The 13,962-nt window shown below is 41.6% G+C and overlaps 1 protein-coding gene across 6 annotated transcripts in view; it reads right to left on the reverse strand.

Moving 5' to 3' along the window:
- The window catches only part of gli2a (GLI family zinc finger 2a), a 132,078-nt gene that overhangs the window by 57,831 nt on the left and 60,285 nt on the right, over positions 1-13,962 (reverse strand). For 5 of the 6 annotated variants that reach the window (XM_088383388.1, XM_088383385.1, XM_088383384.1 and 2 more), the window contains one exon: positions 6,076-6,181. In XM_088383388.1, the coding sequence (XP_088239514.1) occupies positions 6,076-6,181 (106 nt within the window). Of the gene's footprint in view, positions 1-6,075; positions 6,182-6,335; positions 6,478-13,962 lie in introns of those variants that run through there. The other variant, XM_088383389.1, reaches the window with a different exon arrangement.

Here is a 13,962-nt window from a genome sequence, read left to right on the forward strand (position 1 = left end):
GCTATGAAGATCAGCATATACTAATATTCAGAAGGAACTTGAAGTTGTAAAGCAATTGCCGATTTCAGAGCCTTGATCATAATAAGCAAAAGAGTTTCAAACAACTGACAAGTAAATACAGTATTATGTATGTAGACTCGTTCATGTATGTATGTGTGTACGAGTGTGTGTGTGTGTGCGTGTGTGTGTACGTATGTATGTATGTATGTATGTATGTATGTATGTATGTATGTATGTATGTATGTATGTAGTATGTATGTATGTACTATGTATGTATGTATGTGTATACACTGTTGCCTCATTTTTCGCTGTTTATCTAAAAAAATATACACAAGTGAAATCCGCGAAGCTAAAGTTGATTTTTTTTCCCGTTTATTGATTTTATTGTTGTTTGTTATACATGCATTTACAGTATGTTTTTTGTATATTATAAATGCTTTTTATTTATTATAATTTCTAATTTGCACTGTATTCAAATGGCATCACAGAAGAGTAGGTTTTAGATTTGTAGATAATATGTAGCTGTTAGGAAAGTTAGAGCAGTGATTCCCCACCCTTCTTCTCACACACCACTGTCAATACAATCTCATTAATCATATTTTAATTTCATATCTGATAATGGTACCCCAATAAAGATTTTGAATTCTAGGACATTACAAAATTGTAATGCATGACTAATCTGTTGAATACACCAAGAGGAGAAGACTTTAATTCCACATTTTTATTGGTGAAGGGTGCAAAATGAAATTCGAAAGAAAAAAGGTAATGCACATCAGCAAACCCGGTGTATTATTAAAAAATGCAATACAAAAACACTCACATAAAATATAAAACTGACTCAATACAACAATTCAAAATTCTGGAATTTTCTGCATTAGTTGCAACTTTGTTTCAGACAGCCAGTTGCCACTCCAGAGGTGTGTGTGTGTGTGTGTGTGTGTGTGTGTGTGTGTGTGTGTGTGTGTACAAAAATGTGACTGTGGTCCAGAATGTGTAAACACAAACTGCTGTAGGTGCCAGACTAAGGTTCGAAACGAAGCATGTACAAATGAAGTATTCAACATCAAAAGCAAAAATTATATTTGCTTTAACTAACTTTTTGTTTGTAGTGAATACATTATTTCTTGTTCTCCCAAAGAACCAGAAAATGTTTCGAATTTGGGACATAAAAGTGCAAAGGTGCAAAACCAAGATAAATTACTAAAACAACAGAATCTCATTAAGAGTAATTTGTGGTTCAATGCCAAATTCCTGAATGCTCCCACAGGATGCTACCTTATCGTTGCCGTTTGACAAGAAAGGGCGAGTGGGACTGCTCGTCACGCAACGTGTTTTCACCGAGCAGCGTCTGTCTGCCTGCTTTTGTCAGATTTGGATGAGGCACGCGCCGTGCTACTGTTGGTGGCGGGGGTTACCAAATCCTTTTTCCTTCGCCTTGTTTACAGTGTGTTTAGCGGAGTTTTATTTTGAAGAGGCTAAGAGGAGAAAACCTGGCATCCTGGAAGGAAAGTAAACTGCTGTTTAAAACCATTAATTTGCCCCAAAATGAGGACCTTCACAAAAACGTTCACAGCGCAAGGAATGTAACTGATGTAAAGAATGCTGCTGACCCAGCTTGTACGCATAGACTGTGCTGGTAGCCCCTTTACTGACATACATCACTCTACTCATCAGCTGCCCTACTCAGTTTCTCATTGACGCATAACTACATGTATACTATACATGTACCAACCCAAACCCAGAAAACCCTCCCTACTTCAGGCTGTCCCAACCAACCAAGAGCTTTGGCTCTTGTTCTATTTCCAGTAAGCATCAGCAGACTGCCGGCCTTGACTAAGAGCCAATTTTCTGCCATCAAGCCCACTCTTGCCCTACAAACAACCATAAAGAGCCTTCTGTCTTAAACGAGAGGGTAGAAGTGAGAAGAAACATTCACCACTTCTACAAAAACACACTTCCTTTGGTCCAAATCAAAGCTGCATACAGACAGTTTGACACTACCACCACAGATGAGAGCTTGGTTGCTCCACTTAAGGCCTTGCTAAAGTAGAACTCGCTCTCTTTTAATGTAGTAATATTTGAAATAATTTAATTGACTTTCCCATTTTCTATTATTGTATTTCAAACAAGATATGATGCATCTATTTATGACAGATACTATGTAGAAATAGATTTAATGTAGAAATGGATATAATGTAATTTTTGAAATAATTTAATTGACTTTCCCATTTTCTATTATTGTTTTTCAAACAAGGTACGATGCGTCTATTTATGACAAACGTTTTAATGAACAATACATTTCAATGACATGGTAAAGGGCTATTCATACCAATGTTGTACAGATATCCATTACTGTGAACGCTGGTTCCGTTTCCTGTCTGTGATGTGAGTCATGTGACTCAGTGCACACTTGAGGAACAAAAACCTATTGCTTTTCTTGTGTTTACCTAAAATTTATTTTACTTTTGTGTGTTTTACTTTTTCAGACTACAGTATTCTGAATATTAGCCCCACTTCCTATGTTTAATGTTTCTTGGTTGAAAGCTATCCCACATGTTTATGCACATAAACTTGAATAAATCACTCATAGGAATTTTTTTTTATTTGAGGTCATAATAAGATGACATTTACAATGGCGTGCCAGGAGGTTTCAAATAATAGTCCTGCTTGGTAGGAGCCATTACTGAAGGCTTTCTGACAAGATATTACTTGATGTCTGCGTAAATTCCAGCGGAATGAAAAAGAGATCTTTTTTTGCCAGTGTCTGAATGGGAGACAGTTTGAGGACCTCAGAGCTCTTGGAGAGCAACAGTCTCTTAATCATCACCTGCCATTTATAGAAACCTCCACTATATCTCAACACAATGGATGGTTGCTCACTGAGGGAAAGAATATAATTTAAGAATGGACATACACAACTATCATTTAAAAATCAAAATTGTTTGTTGTACTGAAAAGGTACAGAGGGAAATGACAGAGAGAGTAATCCTGTGTTTGTTATTGAATAGCATGCTTTGAAGACACTAACTGCTATTTGTCTCTGCCATACATTAAATCCCATGCGCAGTTGTTCCATTATTGAAACGCTGTACCGATGTGTTCGGCCATCCGCAGACGGTGTGTGTGTGGGGGGGGGGGGGGGCTACCGATGTGCTACCGATGTGTTCGGCCATCCGCGGACGAGGGGGGTGCTACCGGTGTGTTCCGCCATCTACGGAAGGAGGGGGGGGGGTGCTACCGGTGTGTTCAGCCATCCGCGAACAGCGGGGCGGGGCAGGGGCGGGGCGGGGGCAGGGCAATGACATACCAGCTCTGCCGAACCCCTGAAGCCGACTCACCGAACCCCTGGGGTTCGATCGAACCAAGGTTAAGAACCACTGATCTAGATAGAAAATATTTGTTCATGTACTATAGAATTTAATTCTGTAGTTTCAGCATCAAATTTCTGGTGATTTATCATATGAGTACCCAAAATTGATGTGCAGTCAAATAAATTAAATTCACTTGGGCCTGGACCAACCATGCAACAGTATACAGTAGAACATGTCATGATTCATTTACATGTTAACCCACTGAGAAAAGGCAAAAGCCAAATGTCTCATTGACAAATCATATTTAATTTAGTGTGGTGCGACTGGCCTTGAGAACACTGTGAAGGGGTGGGGGGCACACTGTTTGTTTACTCGGTCGGGTTAGGCCACAGCCCTTACACACAAAAACTTTGGACATATTTCAACTTATCAGTGCTGTAAATAGCCCAGTGAATGCTAGCCCAAAAAGTTTAAATATCAACTGTTGAATGAACTTTTTTTTTTTCCTCACATACTGGCACATTGTTGAGGTTCTGGGAAAAGAGAACTCAAAGTCAAAGTCAAAGTCAAAGTCAAAGTCTCCTTTATTGTCAATTCCTCCGCATGTCAAGACACAAAGAGATCGAAATTACGTTCCTCACTATCCCAGGGTGACAAGACAGAGTTCACAACGCACATACAAGTAAACAACACAGGAAAAATAAAACAAGAAGATGAACATATAAGAGTGATAGCACGCTAGCCGCTCCCGATGCACAGCAGAGTCCGGAAAGATGACAGTCAACCAGGCCACTGTGAACACGAGCACACAGCAGGCACGCACTGTCCGGTTCGTGGATCCTATCAGGCGAACGCAACCCATCTTGTCGTCCCGCGAACGAACGTACGCCAGGAGAATGGAAGGCACGGCTGGGCGAGCTGGGTGAGTATAAACTCGTGTTTTATATGGTGACTACCTGGTCAAACACGGTGGTGTGGTGGTTGCAAGTTGTCTTGGCTTGCGGGTTTGCACTAAAGATGCCCAAATAAATGAGCTCAGACAAACGGTAGCGTCATTAAATAAAACGATCTTCCTGAGGTTTCCTGAAGACCACACATGCTTCTTAATTATTAATTTTTTTAAAGCTTTGCACACGTATAGGTAGTGGAGGAGGGGTAGCTGTGGGTAGTTATTGCTCAGTTTTGTTTGCATATTGAAATATAAACTTACTAGTGAATCCTTTAAGCCTTGGTAATAACCTCGATCATCCTGCAGGAATCAAAAGCATGAAATATTTGTTGTTGTTTACTACCCTGCTGGTCATTACTCCAAGTTCTTAACTGAATACTAAGAACTGGTATGAAGCCTAGGTAAATACTAGTATAGAATCTGTATAGATTAATTTATCATAGTTGGTGACTTTAAGATGCAGGTACAAGATGTTATATTGTACAATACTACTACTGCAGTCATTCACCTACAATCAAACATTAAAAATACTACTTTTTTTGCAGATATCTTAGATAAAGACTCTGTGTGAATTAAATGGTTAGCCTTTACGTGCTTTCCTTAGTATTCTTAGAAAACATTCTGTTAATTTCCACTCTTATGCAGGTGACAGACATCTCTATTTATCAATGTAAAATGAGAAAAGTAATCATGCTAGAGCTGGATACAGTGAGTTGGACAGAAAATCTGGCATCAAGAGAAATGTTGGAATAATTAGTCCCTGGATGATGCTCTAATATACTACATGTTCAGCCAAGCAGCAACCTCCATAACAAAACAGCAGGTGCCGCAGTCATCTTGCTTGATGACAACTTAGAACAATTGCCTACGGCCTTCATTAAATTACATGCCAACATACTGTTTTTGATGTCTTATGGGACCTAGAACCCATTAACCTCAAAGCAGCCGACAGCTGATAAAATCTTTGACCAAAAGCCTTGCATAGACATCCTGCCTTTTTTGCCAGGATGACACAACACAGTCGTATTTGACACTCAGAGGAAGAACAGCTGGAGAAAGGTGATAATACGGTGTTTTCTGTCTCAAAAGCATTCGATTCAGACTCTGGGCTTCCTGTGAGGAGTTTATATGTTCTCCGCGTGCCGAGGGTGGGCTGACAAAAACTATTTCTTTAGTGTAGAAAGACAGTGGGTGTGGCTTGCCAGCCTAATGTTACGTGCACACCTAAAGCAGGGTGGGCGTGACGCTTTGCTTACCACGCAACTGTCAACAAATATGGTGGACAAAGAAGCGACAGACAGATTTTGGTTTGTTTTTAGCAGAAAAAAAGGGTCACAAAAAGAAAAGGCGTTGGTCAAAGGATTGGAGACAGCATGAGCACGGGCTTTCTGTTGTCCTATGACAGTTTTGATTTGCCCACCACCTCGTCACCTTGCTCTCTGATTGGCTGCACGTCACTGTCAACTGGCTGCGTGCTCGTTTGTCCTGGTGCGAAGTAAAAAAAAAAAAAGCCAGCATGTTGAATATCCTCGATTTGAGGTTGGACCTCCTTTCAAGCAGCTGAGATCCGCCTGAAGACATCACACACTGCATGATTATATGCTAAGATTATCTTTGGAGCCATTACTAGAATTGGAGCCGGCCTACGATTGTCAGGCGGAGAGATTCAGGGCTAAATTTGGGTTGATAATCCTGCCGCGTGAACCAGGCTTTGGGAACCTGAAAAGGTTGACCTCAACTCCCCATTCTGTATCTGTAGCTTTTAAACACAACAGTCTATGATGAGCAGTGTGAAATGAGCTGAAGAAAACTTACCCATGCATGGTGTGCAGAGGGTGGGGTTCATAATGGTACCGCCCCTCATGGTGTCTCATGTCGATTGGGATGGGTGTGTGAAATGTCGGGAAGATGTGGTGTACACCTGTAAATAAGCACAGCATAGAAAAGATTAGAAAATAAAATCAATTGATAACATCTACCAAGACCTGAGACAAGAGATCTTTGAAAGTGGCCGCACCACAGCATGGAATGTAACTACCATTTTAAAGTTCCTGTAAACCATAAGTAATTGATACCTTCTAGCCTGCCAGTACCTAATGCCTAAAGAGCGACAGTTAATTAATGGCTTTTTGTATCCAATAATACCAACATGGGTTTTACACAACAATGAAAGCGTTTTTATGTGAGACAAGACTTCACAAACACAATTTCCTGTCATAAAATAGGCTTATGGGAAGCCTCGTTAGAACAACACACAGCTGATCTTCATTAATCATTGTCATTACAGCTGCAGTGACGGAGACTCTATTGTTTAGAGTTTAGTTTTAGGAGAGCGCTTGTAAAAATGTCTTGGGGAGATAATCATGATGTAGCTAAATTCTGTTTTGCGCATTTAATCCTGATTTAAATAACATTCATGATGTACCTCCCTTATCAAATTACATATTTATGTTTTCATACCAGTAGTAAGAAAAACACATACCAGTGCCACATACCGTATTTGCCGGTGTATTGGTCGACCTTTTTCGATCCAAAATCGACCGAAAAAAATCGACCTCAACTTATACACCGAGTCATAAAATTTAACTTTGTATTCATCCCTTCAAATGTGATGGTAACCAAGGCCGTTTCTCGTGCATCTCATTGTGCGTGGGTGTGCGTCCGTCAGGCTCATCAAACAGCGAGAAACTGAATCATTATAAAGCGTTCGTCGCATTAACACGCATCCTCAGCAACAATTTCAAATATTCTCACCTCAATAACGGACATCGAAAGCCAGACAGCGACGATGACTGCTAGGGGGAAGTACTGTGCGAGTCATCGCGCGTCAAGCAACGACAATAACTACCGGTACGTAAACATTCAATCGCCATGTCTAAATGAATGTCGTTGGCACTTAGAAAATATTCGCCAAACTTGGCCAGACTTCCAGGGGAAGAGGCCGAATTTTCACTTGTTCTGGCCGACCGGAGGAACCAGCCGAGGCGGACACTTTACGGCTTTTGAGTCGTTGGCACTTGGGAAATATTCGCCAAACTTGGCCGGACTTCCAGGGGAAGGGGCCGAATTTTCACTTGTTATGGCCGACATGGGGAACCAGCCGAGGTGGACACTTTACGGTGGTTGAGTCGTTCGCACTTTGAAAATATTTGCCAAACTTGGCCAGACTTCCAGGGGAAGAGGCCGAATTTTCACTTGTGGTGGCCGACATGGGGAACCAGCCGAAGCGGACACTTTACGGTGGTTGAGTCGTTGGCACTTAGAAAATATTCGCCAAACTTGGCCAGACTTCCAGGGGAAGAGGCCGAATTTTCACTTGTTCTAGCCGACATGGGGAACCAGCTGAGGCGGACTCTTTATGGCGCAAGAGCCGTGCGCGAGTGCGCGGCCCACTGGAAGTCGAATGAGGCTCCGCGATTTCATCCGCGGTGCTTATAAAGTGCCGATCCGCTCGGCGGGAGCTATTTTCGGCCACTTGGCGCGTGCGCACGGCCTCCCGGTGGTGCCAGGCGGCGTGCGCGAGTGCGCTGGCCGCTGGAAGTCGAATGAGGCTCCGCGATCTCCTCCGCGGTGCTTATAAAGTGCCGATCCTCTCGGCTTGGAGCTATTTCCGGCCTCCCGGTGGTGCCGGGCGGCGTGCGCGAGCTCGCCGGCCGCTGGAAGTCGAATGTGGCTCCGCGATCTCCTCCGCGGTGCTTATAAACAGCCGATCCGCTCGGCTGGAGCTATTTCCGGCCACTGCGCATGCGCACGGCCTCCCGGAATTTGAACACATTTTGTCAATAAATTTTGCATATTTCTGATTGTATTTTGAAGTTTAATATAATGCAACAATTGAGTTCGACTTATACAAAGGATATATCATAAAATCGTAAATTTCCGTAGAATTTTAGGGGGTCGACTTATACACCGAGTCGACTTATACACCGGCAAATACGGTAGTTTTACATGCGATCAGGGATGTGCGGTCAGAGGCCTCCCCTGCCATCATGAAAAGGGGAAAAACAAATTCAACTGTTTTTATTATAAAGTCATTTTCCTTTTAATTTCAATAGTTTTGTATCATTTTGAACCAAAATCGCTGAATTTTTATAGTTATTTTAAAACCAAAGACGATTCGCTCGGAGGAGCCAACTTCTTGCCTAGCCTCCTCTGAGGATTGCGTAATCACACGGCTGCCGATGTTGACAGACTATGTAGTTGGACTGAACTGCTCTCTGTCTTTATGTCGTTGTTTAAGTGTTCAAACACTATGCTATATTAACTAATTTCCGTAGTTGAGCTGATGTGTATAATATCTAGTGTTTTTTTGTCATCCGTCTGTAACGTTGTGTTTCGTTAGATTAACAAAACGGCTTTGAAAAGAGACCTTACGGAGGCTGCGAAAAAAGGGGGGGGGGTGACGTCAGTGCCTCCCCAGTCATGAACCTCACCGCACGTCACTCCATGCGATCTACAGTAATTTTCAGTATAAATGAACAAATTCAAGCTACTCCTATGGAATGAACCCGAAACAGTAAAATTCAAACATGCATCATCAGACGGTCCCAACCTTTCTGCTTTCACTCCTCTTTGTGCTCACTTAGTAAGCCAAAGACTCTGTTTCCATTGAGATCTTTGCCACTGGATGTCAGCCAGAGGCTCTCTCCAGCTTTTTTTGTATTTGAGACAGTCAGCAATTACCCAGTCAACACATGAACAAAGCCAAGAGAGGCACCCCAAAAATCCATGAGCGCAAATAAGAGCATGAAAAAGGGGTGTAAGTTTGGTTTCACAAGTAGGACCAGACGTTTGGGCACTCTGTGAATGCTTTACATGGCCTGTCACATCTTGGTGGAGAGAATAGGAAGCTCTCAAGAGGCTTCACCGTGATAAGAGACAGCCACTTGAACTAAGCACTTGTTAAAGACAAATTAGAGCTTATTTTGTCTTAAGAAATGTGTGTGCTAGGTACTCACTAGTTTACAAGGCACTTCCATAAAACAACGTATCAGAAGAATTCAGGAATACTAAAGGCGCTACTTTTGTGGCTGGCACAAATCTGGCGCAGTCTGCCATGAATCTGCATGGGCATGTTAGACTGGGTGCTGCTCACAGATGTGTGCAAATCGGTGTATTTATAAAAGGCTGTTTGCGCTGATGTGAGTGTGAAGACAACTGACTCCATTCCCCACCAATCAAAGCGGCTCCTCTCATTCTCTTTAAATTTGGCAACGGATAATATAAGCATGTACCCTCATTCAATGAGCTGGTGATAACTGCTGAAAATGTCTTCAGACCACAGGTTTCTATCCCCAGCCCTGATCAAATGTGTGCCTCCTTCCCGTATAGTTAGAATGATTTCAAAATAATAATAATAATAATAATTGTACCAACAACAATAATAGTAATCATCATCATCATCATCAAGTGTCTTGCCTGGAACAGGCATTGACGGCCATGGCCCTCCATTCTTCTCTGTCATCCGAAGCTTTCATGAACTGGTTGTTTGTTAGCTCTTTATGAGTTGCCCATTCATTGAGGCTGTCCACATACATTTGTCGTTTGCGTCCTCTGCTTCTCTTTCCCTCAATCTTTGCTGTTGCGCTGAGATGTTCTATTCCCTTTGTTCTGTAGGTGTGCCCAAAGAATTTCATCTGTCTTTTTCGTACTGTATTGAGGAGTGATCTTTTCATATTCATCATTTCGAGGACCTCCTGATTTGTCCGTTTTTCCTTCCATGATATCTTCAGAATTCTTCTGAGGAACCACATCTCTGTTGCCTCTAGTTTTTTCCTTATGCTGCTGTCGATTGTCCAGCATTCGCATCCATACAAGAGAACCGACCATACATATGCCTTTAGTATTCTGAATTTGGTTGTAGTTTTGATGTTTCTGTTGGTCATGACTGGGGACAGCTGTTTAAATGTGACTTTCGCTATGGCAATGCATTTTTGTACCTCTGATATGCATTTCCCGTCTGATGTAATGGAATAGCCCAGATATTTGAACTTGTTGACTTGCTTTACCTGTGCGCCATGACTTTGTAGTTTGCATGTTGGTGCTATAGGCTTTTTTGAGATCGTCATGCTTTCTGTTTTTGATATATTTAGAGCCAGTCCTTTCCTTTCACTTGCCTCCACAACAGTATTCAGTATCTCTTGGAGGGTCTGTTCTGACTGTGCCATTAGAACAATATCGTCAGCGTATCTTAGATTGTTGATATTGTGTCCGCCCAGCCATATTCCTCTCATGTCTTCGATGTTCCTTAGAATCATTTCACTGTATAAATTGAAGAGGTCTGGGGATAGGACACATCCCTGTCTCACTCCCCGCCTGATTGGAGTTTCTTCACTATGCACGCCATCTATTCTCACTGTGGCTGTCTGTTTCCAGTAGAGGTTGCTCAATATTCTAAGGTCCTTGCCATCAATATCCAGTTTGTTCAGAATTTGGAAAAGTTCTACATGCCTCACTTTGTCGAAGGCCTTAGAGTAGTCAATGAAGCAAAGGTAGATATCAATTTGCATTTCTATACACCTTTCTATTATCATGGTCATTGTGAATATGGCATTTATTGTTCCTTTATCAGCAACAAAACCAAATTGTGCTTCTGAGATCTCTGGTCTTATTTTATTTCTCAGCCTCACCAGAAGTATTTTCAGGAGGAGTTTCAATGTATGGCTCATGAGGCTTATCGTTCTGTGACTTTCACAATCAGTTGTTCCTGGTTTTTTGGGGAGTGTGATAAATGTGGAGCGAAGCATGTCAGCAGGTATGTTCCCGGTATCATAGATGTCATTCAGCAGTGAAGTAAGTTTCTGTGTTCCCCATTCTCCAAGGGCTTCATATACCTCTATGGGAATTTGATCGGGCCCTACAGCCTTTCCTTTGTTCATCGTTTTAATTGCCTTCTTCGACTTCCGTATCCAGGATTGGCGGTCCTTCCATTGGTTTGGTACTCTCTGGTTGGTCTTCTCTGTCGTCATCAAACAATTCTTCAATATACTCAGACCACCTGTTGAGAATGTCTGCTTTTTCCATCAGGATGTTTCCATTTTTGGATTTTATGCAACCGCTTTGGGATGTTGTCTTTTTGCCTGAAATGTCCTTGATCTTGCTGTGCATGCAGAAAAGAAAAAGAAAAAGAAAATGTGCAATGATGCTAAAGAGGCTTGGTTAAATGAACAGTGTAATGAAATAGAGAGAACATGCAGGACGGACAGCAAGTACATGCACAGCAATAGTAATAATAATAATAATAATAATAATGATAATATTAATGCATTTTAACACCGCTTATCCTGTTCAGGATCGCAAGGGTGCTGGAGACTATCCCAGCTGACATCGGGTGAAACGCAGACTACACCCTGAACTGGTCACCAGCCACTCGCAGAGTACATAACAATACGAACAACCAATCACACCCACAAGCACACTGCCACTGAGCAGGAATCGATCTCATGTTGCCTGCACACAAGTTAGGTAAGTATACCCCTACATCATCAGCCACTAATAATGCATTTAATAAAAATGAATTGATTTTGGCGGAACGATGGGACACTGGTTCGCACGTCCACGTCTGAGGTGCGGAGTTTGATTTGGCTCCAGCCTTTCTGTATGGAGTTTGCATCTTCTCCCCATGTTTGCGAGGTTTTTTTCCGGTGCTGCAATTTTCTCCCACGTTCCAAAAATATGCATGGTAGGCCGATTGACCACTCCAAATTGTTGATGTGGTTGTGAGTGCAAATGGTTGTTCGTTTATGTGTGCCCTCCAAATGGCTGGCAACCAATTCAAGGTGTTCCCCGCCTACTGCCCGAAATCAGCTGGGACAGGCTGCAGCGCGCCGCGACCCTTGTAAGGGTAAGCGGTTCAGAAGGCCTTGCACCTGCATCAGGATAGGAATCAGTATAGGACAGGGGTCGGCAACCCGCGGCTCCAGACCCTCATGTGGCTATTTAGGACGCCCCTAGGGGCTCCCTGGAGTTTTTGCAAAAATGCGTGAAGATGGAAAAATAAGTTTTTTGTTGTTGGTGGTGGTTTTTTAAATATGGTTTTTAGATGGTTATCATGACACAAGAATTCTTATGCTTTAAAAATGTATGTACCGTATTTTCCGGACTATAAGTCGCACCAGCCATAAAATGCCCCAAAAAGTGAAAAAAAACATATATAAGTTGCTCCGGAGTATAAGTCGCATTTTGGGGGGCAATTTATTCGACAAAATCCCACACCAAAAACAGTCATGAACGAGCAACAACAGGCTAAACAATAGCAACAACAGGCTAAACGATAGGTATGCTAACGTGACAAACACAAACAAAGAGCTGAGAACGGGCCTGATGTAACATATAGAGTGATTAAGGACAACTATTACATGAATAACATGTTTATAAAACCATCGGTGTCACTCCAATTCATTAAATCCATCGATCATTCGATACTATAGCAACAGGCTAAACGATAGGTATGCTAACGTGACAAACACAAATGAGGAGCTGAGAACGGGCCTGACGTAACAGAGTGATTTAGGACAACCATTCCATAAATAACATGTTTATAAAACCATCGGTGTCACTCCAATTCATTAAATCCATCGATCGTTCTTTGTCAACAATGGCTGCGCGCAACTGAGGGCGCTTGCACTTCAAAATATTCCAAAGGCTCATATAACGACAGATAAACTATATTTCAAATAACTATAATATAAGCAATGATATTATCAAACCATCCGTGCACTTTAAATCCATTAAATCCATCGATCAAATTCCTCGTCCTTTGTCAACATTGCCGCGCGTGCGCCCTGACGTCAGCCTCGTCTTTATTCCACAGATCTAGTATATAACTATATTGTAGCGTTAACAAAGTACAAGGATAGACGTGGGTTTGGTAAACGGCTCTTTATTCCACAAAACAAACTTCCAAGAGAGTAGGACCGGGCGTGCGTAAAAGCCATAATAGTTTTTCAAACCTTCTATGTCACTCGAAATCCTTAATTCCTTAAAACTCTTTGTCCTCCGTGTCACTTAGAAATGATCACCGCTAATGATGCCGGTAGTCCTTACGTGGGTCGCGCCGCGCGGTGCCACTGACGTCACTTGAAATAGTAATCCATTGGTACATCACGGTTCTCCAACCTTTCTTTCTGCTGCTCGATTACTGTTTTCAGCTGCATATTTTACAACTTGAAGTTTGTAACTTGCAAAATATGACTTTCTTTTTGGTGCCATTTTTCTTAAGCCCACCCAGTTGATGAGTCACGGCCAACGGTGAAATTTAAAGCGCCCTCATCCAGTTTCGTCTGAAAATATAATTTTTTTCAGATGTAGTTTTTTGTTTTGTTTATTTGGTTATTTTATCAAAGACAAAGTCCACTTTATTGTCGATTTTTTTTTTCAGATACCAAGACACACAAAGAGATTGAAATTACGTTCCCACTATCCCTCGGTGAGATAGTACACCTATGCATACAAGCAACACAAAAAAAAACAAGAAGGCATAAACAATGAATAAATAAGACTGTTGAATAAATGATAAATAAACAAATAATAATAAATAATAATAATAAATATAAGAGGAGCAAACAGACAGTGGACTTGGATATGGTGCTTTAAAGTGTTAATTGCTTTATTTGATGTTTTCTCTATTTTTTATGTTTTGAATATGTTCAAGATAAAGATATAAAAGCATAATAAATAACATGGGAAGTGGTCAACTATACT

Source organism: Syngnathus floridae, chromosome 8 (assembly GCF_059516105.1).
Source record: "Syngnathus floridae isolate MCC-2025c chromosome 8, RoL_Sflo_1.0, whole genome shotgun sequence".
In the NCBI taxonomy this organism is placed as follows: Eukaryota; Metazoa; Chordata; class Actinopteri; order Syngnathiformes; family Syngnathidae; genus Syngnathus; species Syngnathus floridae.